At 38.2% G+C, this 22,267-nt stretch overlaps 1 protein-coding gene across 1 annotated transcript; it reads right to left on the reverse strand.

Moving 5' to 3' along the window:
• Nucleotides 1-12,276: 12,276 nt before the first annotated feature.
• Nucleotides 12,277-15,286, reverse strand: HCF243 (Serine/Threonine-kinase pakA-like protein). Its single transcript, XM_088966617.1, has one exon. The coding sequence runs from the start codon at nt 14,780-14,782 to the stop codon at nt 12,521-12,523; it is 2,262 nt and encodes a 753-aa protein (XP_088822743.1). The 5' UTR covers nt 14,783-15,286; the 3' UTR covers nt 12,277-12,520.
• Nucleotides 15,287-22,267: the final 6,981 nt, after the last annotated feature.

Consider the following 22,267-nt stretch of genomic DNA (forward strand, 5'->3'; position numbering starts at 1 on the left):
ATTTTGTTAGTAAACTACTTAATAAAAATAAATATTTAAAATATTTTCAATAAATCTCCATAATCGCATAAATGTAATTTTTTTTTCAAAAATTTCCATAAGACTACATTTTCGCAAAATAACATTTTGGAAATTAAAAGATATAGTATTGTACTTTTGATAAAATTTTGAAAGTTTATTTAAAATGTATTAAATAATTATTGGAATGTTTTGGAAATTTTAGGAAAATTCATTACATATGACAGATTTGGAAAACTGTTGAAAAATTATGTAATTGTCATTGTATATTATTGAAAATTATTAAAGATAAATGAGTATAGGAAATGAAAAACTGTAATTTGAACCAATAATTACACAAACTGTTAAGATAAATTAGTATAATATTGGAAAAAGAAAATTAATGATTAGTTAATATTAGAAAATATAAGATAAATTAGTGTAATTTTGTAAATAAACCATTTAAAAAATAAATTATTTAATAACAACTTAAAAATAAATTTGAATAAATTTTCAAAATTACACATATGTAATAAAATTTTCAAAATTTTTATAAAATTACATTTTTGAAAATTAAAACAATTTAGTGTACTTTTAGAAATTTACAATGTACCTGATACTAAGTATATCTTTTTGGTCATTTTTTGTCATCAAATTGAATATTGGGTTGACAGGGAGTGGGTGACTTGACTTGAACCCGCCCAACATTGGGAATGGGGCATAGAAAATTCGAGAAATCCCCATTGTTGATGAGGAGTGGGTACCTTGCCCTAAACTCGCCTAACATTGAGGACGAAGTGAAGAAATTTGAGGATTCTCCATTCCTAACGGGAAGTGAGAGACTTGCCCTAAACTTGCCTGGCATTGGGGACAGGGAAAGGACAGGAATGGAGTGTCCAACCCCGTTGCTATTCCTATATAATTGTTAATTACTAGTAAAATTGATAAAAGTGTTAGCTTTTGTAACTATTTTTATTTATTTAAAGTTAATCAAAATTTTTGTTTAAAAATAATGAAAATAATAGTAGTTATTAAAATTATTACAAATGATTAATAAAATTATTTTTTTTCAAAATATATTTATTCATATTAAACTAACAATAATTATTTTATGTAAGTCAACATTAAATGAAATTACAATTATTAAAATTTTAAATATTAACAATAAATTTGAATAATTTTAGTTAATTAATAGTAAAATTTAATTAGTAATTAATTAATTAATTAATAGTAAATAAAATTAATTAACTAATAGTAAATTTTATAATGAGGGCCCAATTGCAGTTTTCTTGTATCACTTTTGCTGTAAAAAAACACATGACTAAAAAGCAAGAGAAAGTGGATTAAAGGCCTGTACGTTTCCTCTTATCTCTTATATCTTAAAGTGCAATCATACAATTTTTTATTTTCCAATGATACCCTCAAAAAGACAAACAAAAGCTCTTATATATGGGATAAAAATGAATATTTAATAATTTTCAGAATTCAAAATTTAGAGTTCAACCATCATTTTTGTATTCAGAGTTGAGAGGAAAGAAAAGTTTACTAATATCAATATAGCTCCTAATGTAATTATTACACTTTTAGATGTGAGATTAAAAACAAAGGAAACAAACCTTGACTCTAAGAATTAATTAAAACTTGTAAAAGACGTCATTTAGAGAAGAAAGGAAGGTAAAGAAACCACGTGGCTCTATCACCGATTTTCCGTATGCCTCTCTTCTCATCCGATTACTGTATGCAATCAACATTCGAAGTACATATATAAAGAGGAGATCAGGGCCACGTTGGACGGACCCCACATTGGATGATCTGAATCAGGGTGTGATTGGGGAATTGGGTTCTGGCCCAGATATGACACAAATGATGGGAAGTGGTCGGGTATGAAAACTGACAAAGACTTTTGGTTATCACTAAATTCATACTCATTGCCATTTGTAGGTGTTTATATTTTTGTCTCGGACTCATTTGTGGGAAACTGGAAATAGTGCCTTCCTTCGCAAATATAGGACAGAATTAGAATTTTTGTTTTCGATTCCAACTGTTTGATTGGACAGAATTAGAATTTCATTTTCATTCTTAATAAAATGGCATTCCCTATTTAAGAAAAAGATTATTTTTATGAAATCTCATTTCAATTGATTCTAATTCCCATTATAAAAATAGACCATTTTGATTTCAAAGGATTTTAATTTCAAAGCAAATAGACTCAAATATTGTGTAATTAAGGTTTCATAGCAATGTGCACAGAATAGAAAGTTGGACACCAATGGTTGTATGGTCAAATACGTGGGAGATGAATTTCTTGGTCAAGAAATATGCCATGTATTGAGGAATGCGCCAAGTTTGAATAGGTCCTAGTTGGCTCAACTCATGATGTCTGATGTGTTCAGTTGTTCAAGTCATCATTCTCAAAAAAGAAAAAACGAAAGAAGAAAATAGGAAACAAAAAGTGGCAAAATTTTAGGTCTCAGTCATACTTCCATGATTCTAAGTTATTAGCGGGTTGTCAATGAACGTTCTCTCTCTTCTCTCTTTCTCTCTCTCATATTATGGTTGGGTTGGCCTTAAACTCTGCCCAGCCCACCCGGCTGCGGCTAGCACCCCTTGAATTTTGACCGGCTCCACACATTCATCGACCAACCAACCATTAGTCGAACTATCCGAATTCTCTGTCTTCATTGAATGTCACACTTTTGAAAGCGAGTGAAGCTTGGAGAGGACAGCAAGTGAGGAAAGATTAAGGAAGTCGACCCTCCAGTTTTGAAGAGGCTTGAACAATGTTTTAAATTTGCCTCCTAATTCTTGGATGTTTCTGGGAATCCGTAGCTACGGGCCCAGTTTTATTGGGTCACATCTTTCCTGATAAGTCAACATGAGACAGTGCAATCCATAAGCCCAATTATTAGACCACCACAGTCGTTCGAACACCTGTATGGCTGTATCCAGCCGAGCTCCCATTCTGAAATCCGGGTCTACTGCATTTATGCTGATAAAGCTCGCTCAGGTCTTGTATCCGAATCAGACTCTTATTGGCGAGTCTGCTGCCCACAAGAAACTCTGCCCAGTTCTACTCACATAATATTGCAGCCACACATGAATAACATTTCATCCTCATATGCACAGGGAGATGTTCTCAATTGACGGAGATAGTGTGCTGTGGGTAGATGTGGGCAGAGGTAGTATTGGCACATTAGGTGGCAAACTGGTTTACCAAAAACAGGAAACCCATTTGAAATCACTGGAAATGGAGGGAACAGATTGTGGGATTCTGTTCTGGGTGCCTGGTAATCATCATTTCTATTGGAAACAGATCTCCGTGAATAAGGGAAATCTGTTATGTTCCCAACTTTACTCTTTTCCCTATACAACTTCACATAAAATATTCCGGTATTAATTTCACTACAAACATCTTTAATCATCTCATGACTATGTGATTGTGCTTTCTGTTCCATCTAACTCAACACGATGCTCGACGGCCCTAACTACAGCGTTCAGTTCCTCACCTATCTTCTCCAACAGGCGGTGGCCATGACCATGAAGCTGCTTATACTGATGCAGTGGGTGAGAATTGCTGTCAACAATATGCAAGAGGATCACCAAAACCACCGACGAAGCAAACATTGGGATCGGACCAAAATCCACAGCAACAAAGTAATGGCGAAGTAGAGCGCCCGAAGCCCGAGCGCCCAGTAATTGCTCCCCCTTATTACTGCCATCTGCACATACTTCACCGGCATATCGGTGTATGGCGTGCTTATCAGGAAGTTAGCATGGACGAAGTACCTCGCCGACTGCACAAACGATGCAAAGGCGACGAGGAAGAATGAAAGCAGACTGATGTACTTGATGGAGACTGTAGATTGGCTTGTGTCTCCATAGATCAGGTCGTTCAGGAAGACGTTATTATCTGAAGAGCTCCCAACCCAGGCTCCAATGAGGGAGCTCAGACTGATGGACATGGTACAAAGGAAGGTGGCTGCGGATGTATTGCTTGAGATCACTGTCAGAGCTAGCGCAAGGTTGCTTGATTCAACCTGCAGCGAATACCCAATAATCAAATAGCTGAGTCTAACAAGCCATTGAACTAAATTAAGCAATCAAACCAAAGAAGAGAGAAGAATTCTTACCTTCATCATTCTCTCAACCCAGGCCATTCGGTTGTGGTTCTCGTAGCCGATCACAGTGGTCTCAGGACGTCTTATAATTCTGTAAAGGAGGTAGAGATGGTAACTAAACATGATCAGTAATCCGCTTGGGACCAGGATAACATCCAGCTCTTCTTTCTGAAAACCCATCTTCTTCTCTCTGCTACCTTAACAGGCTAAAGAGAAGATGCCTTACATATTATATACAGTATTTCCTATCTGGTTTTATTATTTATATATGTTTAAGTTGACAAGAAGATACCGATATCCCATTGTCATTCCAAGGATATCTCTGAGTCTGACTGGTCGGTAGTCATGTATCATTAGAAATAAATTGGGATGACTACCTAGAAATGGCTTACCTTATTCATGGTGAATCAATATAGATTTATTAGTATAGATGTTCATCAGTATCCAACATTCAAACACCGGGGAAGACCCTAGAGAGGTGGGTGTGCGCACTAATTCTGTGAGGAGAATTCAAATCTTCTTCATGGTAAGAAAAGTCATTCATGGGGCCCATGACATGGGTTGTAATACCATAGGGATATCCCATATGTGCAGCTATGATGATATTATAATCAAATGTGAAGGTGTCCATGGCGTGAATAGGACATTTTCGTTGGTCAGGGTTGGTATGTGGGACCAACCGACTAATAGTTTATCGGCTGGATGGACCAATAATCTAGAATCGGGAAGATTGACGGGTTCAATTGCTGATGTCAATCCTAAATCCTTTGATATTTAACGAGGTGTTTGGAAGTCATGAATGGGTCTTTGACCCGCTCCACCAATAAAGGTAAATCCCGCCCAATAGCTATAAACAGATATATGGGGGGTATTTATGTATTTTGGCTTTAGAGGAGATAAAATGACAATAATACCCCCAACAACTATATAATAACTAGTTTAAGTGGGTATTTAAAAAATGGATAATTATTAAGGTATTTGGGGAATTAAATTATTTTCATTTCCTATAAACAGTCTTATCCTCCACCATGCTCATCACACCAATTCTCATACTCTCTTATATTCTCTCAATCTCCCATACATCATACATAATCATACTCTCATACTCTCTCTACTCTCGAATTCTCAACTTAATTCAAGTTTCAACAAAAAAAAAGGCTTACTCAGGTATCTCAAGTTAGTAATTTGGGAGACTTGGAGGCTTCAACCGTTGAAATTAAATTGAGATTCCAAACCGGCAACCCGAGTAAGTTCAATTAAATTAATTTTTATGTTTTTTATAATTAAAAAAAAATGGACAGCTCCCCCTCTCACTCTTGACACCAACTCCCCAACATGGTTAACGTCGACGATGTCGGTGTTCAGTCGCAATATGATAGTGTTAGCACCGATATGGATGCTATTGATATTGCCAACGTTTCCACCCTAGTACTACTACTATAGGTGGGGGAAAGAAAAGGAGAACACTAGGTTGATTAGCCCGATTTAGACAATATTTAAAAATGTAAGAGTTACTTTAGCTACAGTAGTAGTGGTGGTACCGACCACTTGGGCAGACCTTTGAGACGCCATATGATGAAAAAAGAAAAAGGGAAAGAAACATCACAAGCACAAATAGGAGATAACATTTTTTGTAATTTTAAATATTCCTAAGAAAAACTGAAGTAAGAGTTAGCAAAACATATTATGCATGCCAAACATCCATTTTTATTAGCTACAGATACTAAACTTGAAAATTTTTTACGTAGATCTGTAAATCCACAATTTAAAAAAAGTTATCACAAATACTATTAGGACAGATGCTTTAATTTTTTTATTCATATAAACAAAATTTATTGTTGCACGTATTCTAAATACTTTACATATTTATGGAATTGAAAATAATTTTTTTATTAGTTTTGAACTTTTGATAATGCTAGTAGTGATGATTCAACAATAAATATTTTAGAATTTCAATTAAAACCATGTTCCAATGGTTAATTATTACATATTAGATGTGTATGTCACATCTTAAATTTATGTATTCGAGATGCTTTAAATATTATTTCTTATCATATTTCTAAAGTTAAAAATTGTATAATATATATTAAAAATTCTAAAGCAAGAAAACAAGAATTGAAATATTTATGTCAAAATTATGGTTTAAAATATAAACATTTTGTATTAGATGCTCAACATAGATGAAATTTTACCTATTCTATCTTAGAAAGTTGTATTGCTTATAGACAAATTCTTACTGATTTTTATAATGCAAAAGTGCCACATGATATGATACTTGAGGAAGATTGGGAAATGACAATTTGTATAAAAGATTTTTTACAAATTTTTTATAATACAATTAACGAATTTTCGGGTGTTAATTACTCAACTAGTTTTATTTTAGTTAATCAATTATTTATAGTTAATGAATATTTTGCAAAACATAGGAAAAATCCATAATTTGAAAGAATTATTAAAATAATAGAAAATAAATTTAAAAAATATTGGGAGAAAAATTTTCCCCTTTATGCTTAGATACAATATTACATCATAGGATTAGGAAGTTTGGTTTAGAAGTTTTACTTGAATCATATGTGAAAATATGAATATTTAAATTGGAAATAGAAAAAAAATTAATAGTTTATTGTTTGAAATGTATAGTTTATATGAATCTCAAGTAGTAGGGCTTAGGAAATATTGTACAAGTGAAAATTCCACTTCTGAAACAACTAGTTCCAATAGTGGGAAAAACAAAATTCAGTCTTTTATTTACAAGCAATTTTTTTTTCTATTTTAGCTGATTCCTGCGACTTGGAGGAATGGGTTAGTTTTGACATTTTAGTCTAGTGGAGAAGATATGAAAAAAAACTATCTAGTCTTGACGCAATGGCACGTGATCTACTAACCCCTCTGATGTTTACAGTTCCATGAAAGTCTTGTTTTATAACATGTACTAGTGTACTGGACAACAAGAGGAGCTGCCTAAATGATGTCTGGAGATGTGCATCTGCTTTAAAAATTGGTTGGATGCTGAGGATAGATTACAAGACAAAGGAGGGCATGACATTACACCTGATGTTTCACCTGAAGCAGATGATAAAGATGCTGGTGGAGGTGAAACTTGAAGAAAAATGAAGTCAATATTTTTTTTTATATTTTTGTATACTCAATAATTTAATTATCATATTTTTTTAATTTTTAAAATTATTATAATTTTTTTTCAATTTTATTTAAATTAGTTGTTATTTTTTCAATAATGTAAGTTTTTATTTTCAATTTATAATTATATTATATATTTTATGTTTTATTCCATTTTCTATATTTCATTAATCCATTGACCATTGTATTGTTCAAATTCAAGAAATAAAATTCCTTTTTTTTTTCAATTTGTTGTCCATTTTGTATTTTGTTAGGCATTTAAATATTTTTTTCATTTCTTTGTTGGATTTTTTTATTTTTCCAAGTTGTTCCCAAAGCTCAAAGGAATTAAGAAAAGTGAAGTATTTTAGTTTTACTGTTTATTTAGCAAAAGAATTAAAAAAAATCAAAATGTGAAAATAAACAAAAAAAAATCAGTATGACCCAGTTCGGCCCAAGCCCAAGGCTCAACCCATAGCCTAGCCTAACATGGGTCAGGCCCACAACACGACTTGTACCCCGCCCGGCCCAGGCCTACATGGGCTCGAGCCATGGGCCATGCCAGGCTGGCCCCCCGAAGTATCCTAGGGAAGGGAAGCACAACTCGAATCGGCCTACGGGCTGGCACAACATAGCCCACACTTTGCATGGGCCGCACATAGGCCATGCCATGCCGACCCAGCACAGCCCGATTTACACCCCTAGCTATCTGCATGTATGTGGCCATGAGGAAAGCCCACAATGCAAACGCATACCCCGACTTCTATTGCTCTAGTGTTGTTTTCTTTTCTTTTTTTTTTTTTTTTTGGGTAGACAAAAGAACATTGGCTACAAATCCTTTTGTTTGGGATTTAAGAATATATAATAGAAGGGGAAAAGGACAAATACTAGAGCCGTTAGTAGGCAAAATTTATGATACATCTGCAGCACCGTTGAGGTAAAAGACGTGATTGGTTGAATGTGATGATAAGTTCATCTTAGATGTGAAAGTATACTTTGTAAAAACAACGAAACAATGAAAGTAAACAAACCTTAACAAGATTGGTTGAAATCTTGATTTAACATGCACCTAAACTCCTATTATTTGTGATAAATAACAGTTTGGTTATCGATCATGACTGTGAGATCCAACCATTGTGTGTGAGAAGGGTAATCCCATGAAATTGTTCTTCCCAAGAAATTGTTCTTAGGGCATCAAATTCAAAGCTCATTCCAGTGTTTTCAAAATCAAAGACGATCAGATGGTCGGACTAGAAAAACTGGGAACTAGTCACTTGACCAGTTCTGTTTCACCCCAAAATCATATTTGGCCAAAAACAATTGATTTGGTCAGTAAATCACTGACCCAAGTGGTTGAACCATTGATCCAAACAATTTTTGGCTGTTTTTTGTTTTCTTTTTTTAATTTTTTGTCAGAATGAGCCATCCATTCTGATAGGACAGTCAAACCATTTGCCGGGAACCAGTCCCTAAAACAGTTTCTGTCTAGTTTGGTTTTAAAAACCTTGATTTATTGCATGAATCGAGTTATTTTCAATCTAATCAAATTCAGCTTCTTCTATAATCCTTCCACTATTTATGCAATTTGAGGTTGTGACAAGAGTGGCCCAACTCATTCAAATCACCCAATGAATGGCCTTTTACCCATTGCGTCGATTTAAATGAGTTGGTTAAGGCGGGATCGGATCCGCTACAACCAGCTAGGGCAAATAAGTTTCAATCTTTAAAACTTATCCTCTTTCCTCTTTTCACTACATATTAGCAATTAGAATAACAGTTGGATTAATCTCTTTGCCAAATACCACTTTAACATTTCTTTTAGTTGAAAGATCAACTAACTTATTGTTGCTGCTTAAACATCATAAGAAACTTGTATGAAAATAGAGAAGTGGTAATAGTACTAAGCAAGAATACAAGTCTCTAGAAACAACAAAATATTTACAATAGATAAAATAGAAAATGAAGAAACTTCTACAACAGAAAAAAGTGAGGCAAAATCACTAACAGAAGAGATAAATGGGCGCATCTCCAACCACCGAAAGAGAGGGATAAGTACAATAGTGATTCATCATAACTTTAATATCCAAAACCATAACTATAGGAACTTTAACGAATAGGAACTATCTAGAACTAACTAGAACTTTAAAAGTATAGAATCATAACCGCCAGTAGGGGTGGCCACGAGCCGAGTCTTTTACAAGCTATTTGAGCTCAACCCGTGAAAAGCTCAGCTCGACTTGGTTTAAACCGAGTTTCAAGTGTCCGGCTCGGATCGGCTCGAATCCACCCCTGACTGTCGGAACTATTATCATCAAAACTTGAACCAATTGGAAGTTTAACCAACTGGTATAAGTAACTGTTGGAACTATTATCAGCGGAAGTGAAACCAACTGGAACTTTAATCATCCGGAACTAAGACTACCGGAACAGTTATCTCCGGGAGTGAAATCAATTGGAACATTAACCACCCAAAACTGAAACTACCGGAACTATTGTCACTAGAACAGAAACCAACTGGATCGTTAACCACCCGGAATTGTAATCGCCAAATTTGTTATCATTGGAACTAGATCCACCCAAAATTGTACGTGTTGGTGAATTAAATAAGGAAACAATCACCAACGGTGAATCAAAGTAGCGATTAAGGCCACCGCCCAACTTTCTTCTTCCTGTACTAAAATCCTTGCAAAAAAGGACAAGAAAAAATAAAAAAGGAAAAGTAAAAAAGAGTGGAGTGGACCGAGCTAATCAAGAAGAAGAGAGAGTAGTGAGAGAAAGGGAGAAGGGAAGAAGAAAACGGAGAAGAAAAAGAGAGACCGAAAAGAAAAGAAACGATTGAAATGAAAAGAAGATCAGAACCCGAGTACAACCCCAAGATGAAAACTCTCAAAAAAGAGAGAGGAAAACTCTAAAAACCCAAAGACCTCGAGGAAGAGAGAGAAACCTCTCTCCCCATGTGTGACAGGGTTATTGTTGCATATAATGAAAATGCGAACCCAAGTTGAGGGCAGACGAATATACGTATTCCAAGGTTTGAAGATAAGCCCATTATCAATTCCAAATCCTAGTTTCTACATTCTCCTCTTTTGAACTAGTAATGGTAGCTGAAATATCACCATTGTCAATTTCTATTCAAAGACCCACTCGTTTTAAAGAAACAAAAAGTCAGAATTATAAACCTATTCCTTTTAAAAATGACTAAGAACAAAAGTCCTACTTAGTAATTAACCCCTCCACCCGGCATTAATTGCATTAGTGAAATTCATGTCTAGTAGAGAAGCAATGTTGTGCTGGGCTGGTTTCAGTTGAGGTCAGCCCAAACTCTAACTCACTCTTCAACTTGACCCAACCCTTTGTTTTCTCGAGTTGGGTTGGGTTTGGATTGACCCAACACAAGTTGCAGTCCTACAGCATACGAGGATTGTAAACCCAACCCAAGTTGCAGTCCTACAGCATACGAGGATTGTTTGGATACGGAAGAAACGTTGGGCTAATTCTATCACACCAATAACAAACTAGCGAGAAACGGAAAACAAAGCTTTCAGGGTAGAAAGGTTAGAAGAGTATGGAAGAAAAACATTTAAATAGGCCTGGCAAAAGTTTTAATAGTTATATTTACATTTCTTGCTACTTGTTTGGCTTGTATTTTATTCAGGAAGTGGAATTCAGAGGAAACAGCCCTCCATTTTCAAACCCACAAACCACGCACTACGCCATACAGCCATGCCATGCCCTCTGTAGTTTGTCCCTTTTTCTGGAATTAGTTCGTTCCGTCGGACATCCTCATCCTAACCTGATGACTTACATCAGGGACTAAAATAAAAGAAGTACGTTCTGATTTCTGAAACAGCCTCCTCTGCTGAGACGCAAGTTGAGTAGGAAACACGTGGGCAGCACAACCTCGGGCGCTGCAAATTAGAATTAATGTATGGGCTTTGGGCTGGACCCACGACCGTAGACGCACCCCGGCCTTGGCGGGCCAAAGTCTAGAGGATTTGTCAATGTCGAGCGCTAGGCGCCAGCGGGGCCAGACCCACTATCATTCCCTTTCCCTTTTGTTTTCTCCATCATCATTCAACCCAAAAGCCTGTGCACAAACACAGACGCCCCGCATCCATATGTGATATGTTGATTGGGCCTTTGTCAACCTGTGATTGCAAGTTCTGTGTAATCATGGGCCGAAGCCGAACCATGGCTCCCAAGCAACCAAAGGTTGTCGTCTGCCTCTGAAATTGATAATTCATCTATACGAGAGTTGTTTAGAGGGAGAAAGGTGGCCCATGGGCCACCCAATAATTTTTTCCCTGCACATGGGTCATGTCAAATTCAACCAAAATAATGCACGACAATGCATATTAAAGGTGGGGGAGGAAAAACCATTCCCCCCCCCCGCCCAGTCCTTCATTCTTCCCTCCACTGGTACATCGTATGAAATGAAACAACCAAGATGTAATACAGTAATCAAATTTCATTTTAAGAGTCCTCCGCTGTTTTAATTATCTGCCTTTGATGAAACATCCTTCATTCCTTTTCTCTCGGTGGGACCGACCCGTCAGAAAGTTGCATTAATTAATTCCATGAGGATTAATCCATTCAGACAAACAACAGATGTCATTTCATAAAAAAGATGCCATTTGCTTGCACTGCTGGTCATGAGCTTACTACAAACAAACTACGAGTCTACGACCAGAACCACCACAAAACACCCATTAATCCATGACGATCAGATGATGCGCATCTCTCTGATCCCCTTTATGAACTAACCTGATGGACGGCCAGAAAACTCAATCGTCCGATTGCGTGCAGCTTTTGATTCAGTAACAGACTAATTGTGCAGATTCATAACCAACATGGACCGTCCAATCCCTGGGACCCATTTAAGACGGATCACTTTACACTTGGCCCCTCACAATACTTCTGACCTTCCCTCTCCAATATAGGCCAGGCCACTGCAGTGCAGTCTGATCCGTCCACTAAGTGGGGCCACTTTTTCAGTTTGAGCAGAGAAGCCATTGGGAGACAAGTCACAACTCACAAGCACAACTGATTAATAATGGAATTATTTGTACCAAAAATAAAAAAAAAATAACATTAAGGGATTATATTATAATGTAATTAAATTAAAAATAAAAAAAAAAAACAGGAAAGGACAGCCTGAAAGGATGTACACTGTGCACAAGAACACCAGGGAGGCGCCATTTCGCCGTACAGATGAGGTGAGACGTCAGACAGATGACGGATCACATCAAAAGGTAGTAAATGGTCCGGGTTAACCCGGATCCTCCTACTTAGAAGCCGACACCCGCCGCGCCAACGCCGAGCGTAGTCGGGCGGTGAGGCTCCAGTTTTCGGTTCTTCCAGAAACAAGCCTCCTGCGCCAGCTGAGCTGCGGACCGCATTGGTTCGGACTTGCATCGCGTCAGCACGAAGGGTTCGTATGCCGTCGCGTTCACTAGTTTCTGCTCGATCATGCTGGCCATGGACGGTGCCGCCGGCGGACAGTTTGAACAAGATTTCCTCGCCGGCACAGTATCGGAACAAGATTTTCGGGACGGCACCGTATCGGAACAAGATTTCCGGGCTGAGACAATATTGGAACAGGATTTTCGTGCCGGCTGTGGTAGAAGCGGTGGCGGTGGCCGCTGCTTGTGCTGGTGCCTTTGTTGCTTCGGCTGCTGATGCTGCTCTTGCTGCTTCTCTCCAGGATTAGAGTCGGTGCTCACTCTCTTGCAGTCATCTACACCGTCCTTTGGGATGACTTGTTTTCCGGGGCGCCATCTGATGAAGTCCGTACTGCATACCCAGGTCTCCTTTGAGACCTCCATCGACAGCTTCGGCTCGCACATCATCAACAACAAGCAGTCAGGCAACACAGACTCTTCTCTCTCCTTTGACTTACCTTCTCCGCGTTCATCGATCTCTAGTTGTTGCTGCTGCTGCTGCTGCTGCTGCATTGCAAATTTCTCGTGGGTCTCCATCTCATCTTCCTTTCCTTCTTCTGAATGTCTCTCCTCGGTCCCTTTCTCTTCCAGTAACCCTTCAACTCTCTGCTCCAAAGCAGCTACACCTTCTAATGCCGGCCCTGGTTCAGCTATGAATTCTTGTTCTTCTTCTGGCCGTACGGACACTAAAGAGGAAGAAGAGGATGAAGAAGAAGAAGAAACGCTTGTTCTCATCTCTTCTGCTTCTTCTACTGTATCCTTTGGGTTGGCTGCTTCCTTTTCTTCCTCTTCTTGGTTTTCTGGTTGTTGAGGAGCTTCAAGTGATGACCCATCCACCAAGATTTCTTCTTTCGTATATTCCATCTCTAGTTCTTGCTGCTGTGCTTGCTTTATCGGGCTATCTTCTTGATCCTTCTCTGCATTTTCTTTCTCTTCTTCCCCTTCTCCTGGGGGGTCCTCTTCCATCTCTGAGCTCTCTTGCTTTGGCCGATGTTGGATCTCTCCAACGTCTTCCGCTGAAACCCACTTATCAGGCGCTTCTTCTAGCTGGACAATTACTTCCTCGAATTCCTCCTCGTCTTCATCATCGTCTCCCTCGTCTCCTCTTTCACCTCCTTGCTGCTCATTAATACGATCATCTTCATTGTCTTCGTCTCCCTCTTCATCATCGTCTTCGTCGTCGTCGTCGTCGTCTTCGATTTCATTTGGGGCGGAGGAGTCCCAGAAGCGATTAGCAAGAGAAGCCATTCTCATAGGATCAGATCTGCACCTCATCAATAAAAGAGCATTTTTGGGTGGAACACAGATGCTTACCCTCCCCTCTTCCTCCTCGTCAGCTTCCACCTTCACTTCTCCTCTCTCCTCGATGTCGATCACACCCACCACCTCCCTTTCACTGCCTCTGTTCTCTTCATCTCCAATCACCAACTCCATATCTCTCCTCTTCTCCTCCTCGCCGTCCTGTAAAGCCAGCAACCATCGTGCGAAAACAGCGCCGCAGGAACTTGTAGGAGTCCTGCTTGGTGAAGTCCTCGCCTTTTCCGCCTTCTCTCTCTCGCTCGTTGAAGTACACGAAGACCGGCAAGGAAGGAAACAGTTAAACTCGGCCCCGAAGGCTCTCAGAGCTTCGCAGATCGTCAAAGGCAGATGAACCCATCTCTGATTCCTGTGCTGCAGGCAATCCTGATGCGGCTGCGGATTAATCCCGTCCTGTGTCGGGTCTGTTCTTCTGAAACTCCCGTTCCGACATCGCTTTGATCTAGTTCTCATCTTCTTCCCCTGTTTCTTCGTCTTGACACGAACCTGGCCAATGCAGGTGACTTTCGGGGACGAGGGCTCGGGAGTATCGAATGTAGAACCTCTCTTCTTGCTCCCTGTCGGGAACATGGGCGATGCTTGCCCACCCTTCATGCTGCCATTGCTTCTGAGCCTTCTGCTCAAAGACGACGAGAGAGACAAAGAGTGCTCCCGGAACTTATCCGTACGGCTCGGGCTGAGAATCGATTTCGAAGAGATCTTCATGGATGAGGAAGAAAGCCTGGAAGTGAAGCAGATGAAGAGCTCGCTACCCGCACTTCCGCTTCGATGGGGCCTCTCAGATTCCATCATTGTCTTCCCATTACCCACGAAATGAAAACCTGAGAAACAAAGGAAAATAGAAGAGAACTGTGAAGTATGAACTCGACAATAAACAAAGCCCTCTGTCTTCCTTTCTGGGAAAGTATATTTGCAGATCTACAGTGAACAAGTGCAGATGCAGAGGCGAAGAAGAAAGACAGATAGAGAGACAAGAACGATGTAACAATTGGCGGAGTTGAAGGTTGAGACGACGAAAATGCCCTACTCTTGTTCTTTGGCCAGTCCAATTGTAACGAGAATGCTCAGCCTCCGAGTTCATAGCCGTTAAGATGATCCAATTAAACTTAATATTACATAAATACCCTCATTATTTCCTAATATATTACTAGCACCCCCTTTCTCGTTGCCAGTTGCAATGACACGCAACACAGGTCCACGTGGCTGCCGTTTCCGGGTTCAACGAGGGAAATGATTGCATGTTATCGATGGAATCATCAAAAACGAAAAATGCCCACCCAACCCAAGAAGCTCTGCTCCACCACTATGAATAAATACAAGAATCTGGACCACAGCAGATTATGTTGGATACAAGTCTCCAGAGAATCTGTTGGATAGGATACGATGCATGGTATCATTGCCAAGCTCATGCTTGAACCGAAGGTGGGCAACCAAAAGAGACAGCCGGCCTTGGCTTGCTGTGCACTTCGCCTTGGAAATATCAACACCCGTGTGGGTTACTGCATGCCAAAGAAGAGTGGCATTCTTGATATTTTCGAGAAAAAGTAAGGGTGAGTTTGGGAGTAAGATCACATGGGTGGCCGTGGTAGTAGCCAAAGACTGAGAAGAGGGAGTGGCCGAGTGGGGGCAGAACAGAAGAATCCAAGAGGAAGAGATTAAAAATGAAAATGAAGGATTTGATCTGTGATTGGGAACACGCACATCGGCACATGGTGTGGAAATGGAATGGGTTCAAATGAGTGGGCCACTGGGATAGGGCTAGGCCCAAGGCCAAATGAGACTACTGTGCTAGTCTACTCCCACGTATGCTGGCAGATGATCTTGACGTTTGTTCATGGGTCCCACATTTACTTTTCAATCGACGGTCTTCAAGTGATGGGTTCACGTGAGGCCCACAGGGGTGCTGACACTTTTGGGTTTTGGCCTATATAAATAGTTGCAAATTGGTTTATCACTATCAGCGCAGAAAAGAGACACTGTACCCCAACTTCGAAAAGTAGTAATTATAACATAAAAATTAAAAAGTTGGCCGTCTAAGCTTTTCGCAGGGAGAGTTTGACCGGCATTTATATCGCATGCGGACAAAACACGCCCAGCCCAATCCAACCAAAAAACACCCACTTAAAGCGAGATTTTTAAATAAGGGCGAGAGATTCGAGAGCAGAAGTTACCAAACGAAACCTACGAAAACCGCAACTGGTAGGGTTTGCGCTCGCTCGCAAGCTACAGTCACGACCACGTCACCCATCATCTAAAGCCCCAGCCATAGGGCACGGCCCAGTGGGCTTAAGCCACGTGGGCTACTGTCCACCTTGACCAAACCCACCCAACCGGCCAAGCCCGAGTTAAGATTCCCAACTTATCAATTTTTTTAGGCTTTAATTGGTAAATGAAAAGTATGTCAAAATGTCAAATAATGAGTAAATCACATCAATTGTTACATTTCGATCGTATCATTCTTTTATATGCCGGCATTGAAAGTCCTCAATATAATGAATTTCTTCATTTAGATGCCGTGCCTTTGTGGTCTGAAATTTTTTAGTCATTTTTTAATACAGAAAATAACAAAAGATTACGAAAATAATTGCTTCCAAAGTTTTGAATCTTGGTTGGAATTTCACGTCAGGTATGCTTACAATGTAAACAATATTTCTGAAATTGAAACTTTAAAACATTCTTGATTGCTGTACAATAACAATTTTTTAAGTGGGCCCAGTAGTCCACTTAATACCGATCTTGTAACCTAATCTAATCTAAGACATGATGTCAAAAGCTCAAATCCAGAAAGCTAGGAAATTTAGGATCGTACATGGTCTTGATCATTAAGATACTACAACAAAATAAAATGTTGAATTATTTAAATCAAACACGTAGATAAACATTGTATATCGAAATAACAACTTTATTTAGAAGGCAATTAAGGCCCCGTTCGGTTTGCGGGAATAGGGGTTTGGAATCAGAATCGGAATGTGTTATTTCGATTTTAATTGTTTGGTTGGACAAAATTGAAATCCTATTCTCATTTTTGTTGGAATGGTATTCCCCCATTTGAGGGAATAGTCATTCATTGCTTCTTCCTTGGGAGTGAAATTCCATTCTTGATGATTTTAATTCTCATTTTCATTCCTGTTTAAACCAAACAGATTATAGGAATGGACCATTCCGATTCTGATTTTAGAGAATTTCGATTCTGATTTCAATTTCAAATCAAACGGACCCTAAATTTCATTTTTATTGTTACGGAATTTTAGTGTGTTCGGATGATATGTGGAAATTTAGGGTTTATTTGGTTTGCAGTCGGAATCGAAATTGGGATGACCCATTCCCATAGTCTATTTGATTTATACATGAATGAAAATGCGAATTGAAATCAGTAAGAATGGGATTTCGTTCCCAAGAAAGGGCCATTCCCTCAAATGGAAAAATTCCATTCCAGCAAGAATGAGAATGAGATTCCAATTCCATCCAACCAAACAATTGGAACCGGAATAACCCATTTTGATTCCGATTCCCACAAACCAAACGAGGCCTTATTTTAATTATTAAAATCACAAGTATAATTTTGTAGAAGGTTAAAAATGTTGCAACTTATTATACAGTGTCAAATAATATGTACTCAATTTTTGAACCCACTAAAATGGAGAGCGGATTTAATCAAAGAGATTTTTTTCAATGCATGGCTGCAAAAGTATGTGAGGATAGTGTTAAGGTGATTCTATAAGGCTCAGTTTGGAAGGAGTAGAAATATAAATTTGTAGAGTACAAAACCTTATATTTTGAATTATTTTTTATGTATTTGTATTTGTACTCCTTCCAAACTATGCCTAGGATCAAATCCAAATTCACTAAAATATTAAATAATGGGATTTGTGACATTTGATCACTTGGGAAAAGATTAATACTTTTCTCAAAGGTGTCATAATTCAAGAAACATGAAGCATTTTGTATCTAAGGTTGAGTTTGGAAGGAGTCCAAATGCAAATATGTAGAGTGCAAAACCTTTTATTTTGTATTATTTTGTATGTATTTACACTATACATATTTGCATTTGTACTGATTCCAAACTAAGCCTAAGGCTCCATTTGGGAACAATACAAATGTAGTGTAAACTTGGTAAATATGTACTCTAGTTCAGTTTTGCCATTGCTCGGCAAGAATACAATTATGCATTGACAAATGCAAGAAAACACATTTTCTAATGCATATTTACATTCAAAATGAGATGTAAATGTACATCAATAAAAAAGAAGTAAAGTTGCATTCAATGTGGACTCTTGTTAAAAAATGTATATATTTTATTGGGATTCATGTTTGCATCCATTACAACTAAAAATCTGCTTGGTAATAAGAAGGTAAATTTGTCAATGCAAAACTAACCCAAGTTTACATTTATATGAACCATTTTACACTCTGCACATTTGTATTCACACTTTATTTGCATCATTCCCAAACGGAACTTAAGAGTATCGCCTCTTTTGATCTAATGACTGTTTAGATATTTTGAACTTTTTTTATCCAAAATCTAAATAGTATGGATCACCGGAAAGAATGTTTTGACATTAAGGATTGAGGAATCAAATGATGAAATTTGGAACTAATGAATATAAGAAAAGAAATAAAATTTTACATTTTTTTTTCATTTTAGGGTAAATTACTTATTTAATCCATTTTCCTATTTCCATTTTTATTTTTATACATTTTTTTTTATTTTTAACACTTATTTAATGGACATTTTTGTCCTATTAAATTTTAACATATAACTTACTCACTTGGGAGAGAGGAGTGAAACTTTTGATTAAGTTGTCAAAAAATTTACTGAGGGGAGAGCTATTTTATTCAACTTTCCCATTAATCAACCCCACCCTAGTAAATGGACATGCCTTATTATAACCTTATCGTCATTAGAAAGCATTTTTGTATAATTACTTTCTTTCTTTCTTTTGATGAACACAAAATCAGCTCCCCTAAATCCTTGCTCAGCCTGAAAGAATTACAAATACAAATATATATAATACAAAATATTATATTTTATATTATTTTATATGTATTTATATTGTAGATATATATATATTTACATTTGTAAAAGCGAAAATCCAGCACATCAAACCAAAATTTGGTCCCACATATCCAGAGGTTATCATCATGGGGCTAGTAAGACTAGAAATTTTGGGTGTCTCCACTCTTCTGTCCTATTATTTTCATACTTTCCCATGAATTATTGAGAGGCTCATGGAATGTCGTCAACCCCTAATCTGATCATCAGATTTGGCGAATCAAAACAGCTACTTAGAATTCAATCAACATTCAAGAAATTAATAATGATATAAGAGCAGTAGTCAGCAGGTTCCCTTTTAATTCTTCAAAGGCACCCTAGGCAGTGGGGACAGTGGGGACCCTTTGATTCCAACGATCACGTGATTGGGTCCATTGATCCATCGCATATATAGCCTGATGGATCACTTCATAGTTGTCTGATGCTGATCGTCTAGCTACTTTGACAAGACCTTTGTTCCAATTCTCCATACCACCTTCAACAGTTCAGTTCTGCTTATTCTCTCCTGAATCCTAAATCCCTGATCAATGAATTGATTTTCACTTTCTCCATCCAATTTGCTCTAGCTATATGATAGAAATGGTGGATCAGCTAGATTCGACAAGTAAACATTATCTTCACAACCACCGACCCACGTCCCATCAGACATAGCCATGACCACCTTGATCTTCACCACCACCACCAACTCCCCCCTTTTTTTCCAGCATGCAAGGTTGCACCAATAATGCTAGCTAGTGCAAGCAACATGCATGGAATGGAGTTGGCTTAAGGGCAAAACGTAACTTCAAATCCAAAATTGGGGTTGTTAATTTACTTCTCAAACCTCTACGTAAGAAAATCTAACTTCTATCATTTAATTCTTGTTTCTTTCTCTTCCATTAACGGTCTCTAAGCTATTGTTATTTTGCACTCTACAAAATAATACAAAATATAAGGTTTTTCACTCTATGTATTTTTATTTGTACTTCTTCCAAACCAAGTCTTAAAATATAAATACAAAATACAAGATTATTGTTTTTGTTTGTCGTATGTACCAATCCAATTTTAATTGACAGAACAAGTAAAATACGTGAAGGAAAATTCCTAAATCTCCCTAGGGTTTTAAAAATATGTTAAGGAATTTTAGGGCCCGTTTAATTGGTTTGCAGGAATTAATAGAGGTCTGGAATTGGAATTAGAATGGGCTATTTTGATTTTAATTGTTTGGTTGGGTGGAATTAGAATCCAATTCCCATTCATAATGGAAAGATATTCTCTCATATGAAGGACTGGCCATTCCCTCCCCTTCCTTGGAAATGAAATCCCATTCCAACTTATTTCAATTCCAATATGAACCAAACAAATCGACCATGGAAATAGACCATTCCGGTTCTGGTTCTGATAGATTTCGATTCTGATTTTGGCCGTAAACCAAAAGGAATACCTGTCTTGTGGGTGAATCACTTGGTTTTTGAGTGAGCCATTTGGTTATGGGTATTTGAATTAATCTAATGCCAAATGTCTTACTTGGTGAATCACCTGGTTTTTGACATTGCCAAGTTAACGGTTTTTGTCATTAGATCAGAATTATTCATGCAAAAGCTCATCTTCTAAATATATTATCACCTGTCAAATTTGGGCCTAGCTGAAAATTGACACCTAAACCAAATATTAATCTAGTGCATGCAAGTAACTTTCATTTGCTTTTGACTTGAGAAGGCACCTTACTTAACATTTCTATAATAAAATTAACTCACAATGGGCATTAGGTGCTACTTGGGGTTGAGAGATGTTTTGATCCATTTGATTTTATTTGAATAGGCCTTGATTATGCAATGTATTTTTTTTTTCCAAATGGGCTACCTGACTTGCACCCTTTAGCATTTTGATCCATTTGATTTACAGACAAACTAATCAAATTTTGAAAGAAACCTGTTCGGGTGATTGCCAAGTTGGCCAAGGGCACTACGTGGTGGATTCCGTGGCCATCCTTTTGGGACTGTATTAGCATTGTTACCCAAAACCATGTGATGGAAGAGTGCAACTAAGAAGGAGTGTCCCAACAGATAAAGCAATGGACTTTACCGAGGAAAAAGGATCTCCTCAAAGATCACGACGGATGACTTCATCCCAACAACCTTGGAAGCCTAATCCAAGTAGAACAAGGATGTTCAACTATAAATAGGTATCCAAGTTGGCCAAGGGCACTACGTAGTGGATTCAGTGGCCATCCTTTTGGTATAGTATTAGCATCGTTACCCAAAACCATGTGATGGAAGAGTGCGACTAAGAAGGAGTGTCCCAACAGATAAAGCAATGGACTCTACTGTGGAAAAAGGAACTCCCCGAAGATCATGACGGATGACTTCATCCCAACAACCCTGGAAGCCTAATCCAACTAGAACAAGGATGCTCAACTATAAATAGGTATTCCCCACTCGAGGTAAAGGACTTTTGAGATCTCTACTCACTTAGCACCCTTTCACACCATCTCTTTGGCCCAAAACTAGCATCATTCTAATATGCTCGTCCTGGCCATCCATGCTTCCTTACTAACTTGAGCGTCGGAGTGCTACCTAAGGAATAACTCCTCGGGTCTCTAATTCATCTTGTAGTTGCAAATCTCGATGTGCGGCTTCATCCTTCCACCTCAGCCTCGTCCAATTCATAGGACTATCTGATTGCATTCTCAATTCGAAACACCTTGGATCGAACAACATCAAACTATCGTTGTCTGTGAGAAACATACAAAAAGGCAGTTTCCTAACCTCTTACCGTACACTAAAAACAATCTTGCCAAAGAACACATCTGACCACTCTAGAGCTTGCTCCCTTTCTTGGGGATCCTACTCATTTCGTAGTTCTCTGCCTCGGGAGCTCCAACATCATACAACAATCAACCCTACACAATTCTATGCCATGCAACATAAGGTCGATCACATCCTCGCCATGATGAAAACATTGGAATAGTCAGCATAGGCTCCCCTAGCCACTCGCCTTGTTGCGCAGGCGCCTACGATGGATGATCCTCGCATCAAGGACCCCAAAAGGCACCACATAGATCGACAAAGGGCCCAATCAGATTGTCGACATCCCTAGCCATCCTAGAAGTTTGATTTTCCAACACGACCCCACACACATGACACCTGTAGTAGATCCCACCACTCTAGCGTCAAAATTTTGGCAAGATAATCATTCGGCGAGCGTCTATAGCAGCCCCTAGTCTCAATAGCCGAATCCAGCTC

Source organism: Nelumbo lutea, chromosome 1 (assembly GCF_056320005.1).
Source record: "Nelumbo lutea isolate HS-2025 chromosome 1, American lotus-T2T, whole genome shotgun sequence".
Taxonomy (NCBI): domain Eukaryota; kingdom Viridiplantae; phylum Streptophyta; class Magnoliopsida; order Proteales; family Nelumbonaceae; genus Nelumbo; species Nelumbo lutea.

Excerpts from the sequence above, each read along its gene's own strand:
- HCF243 (XM_088966617.1), bottom strand. The coding sequence starts at position 14,782 with ATGATGGAATCTGAGAGGCCCCATCGAAGCGGAAGTGCGGGTAGCGAG.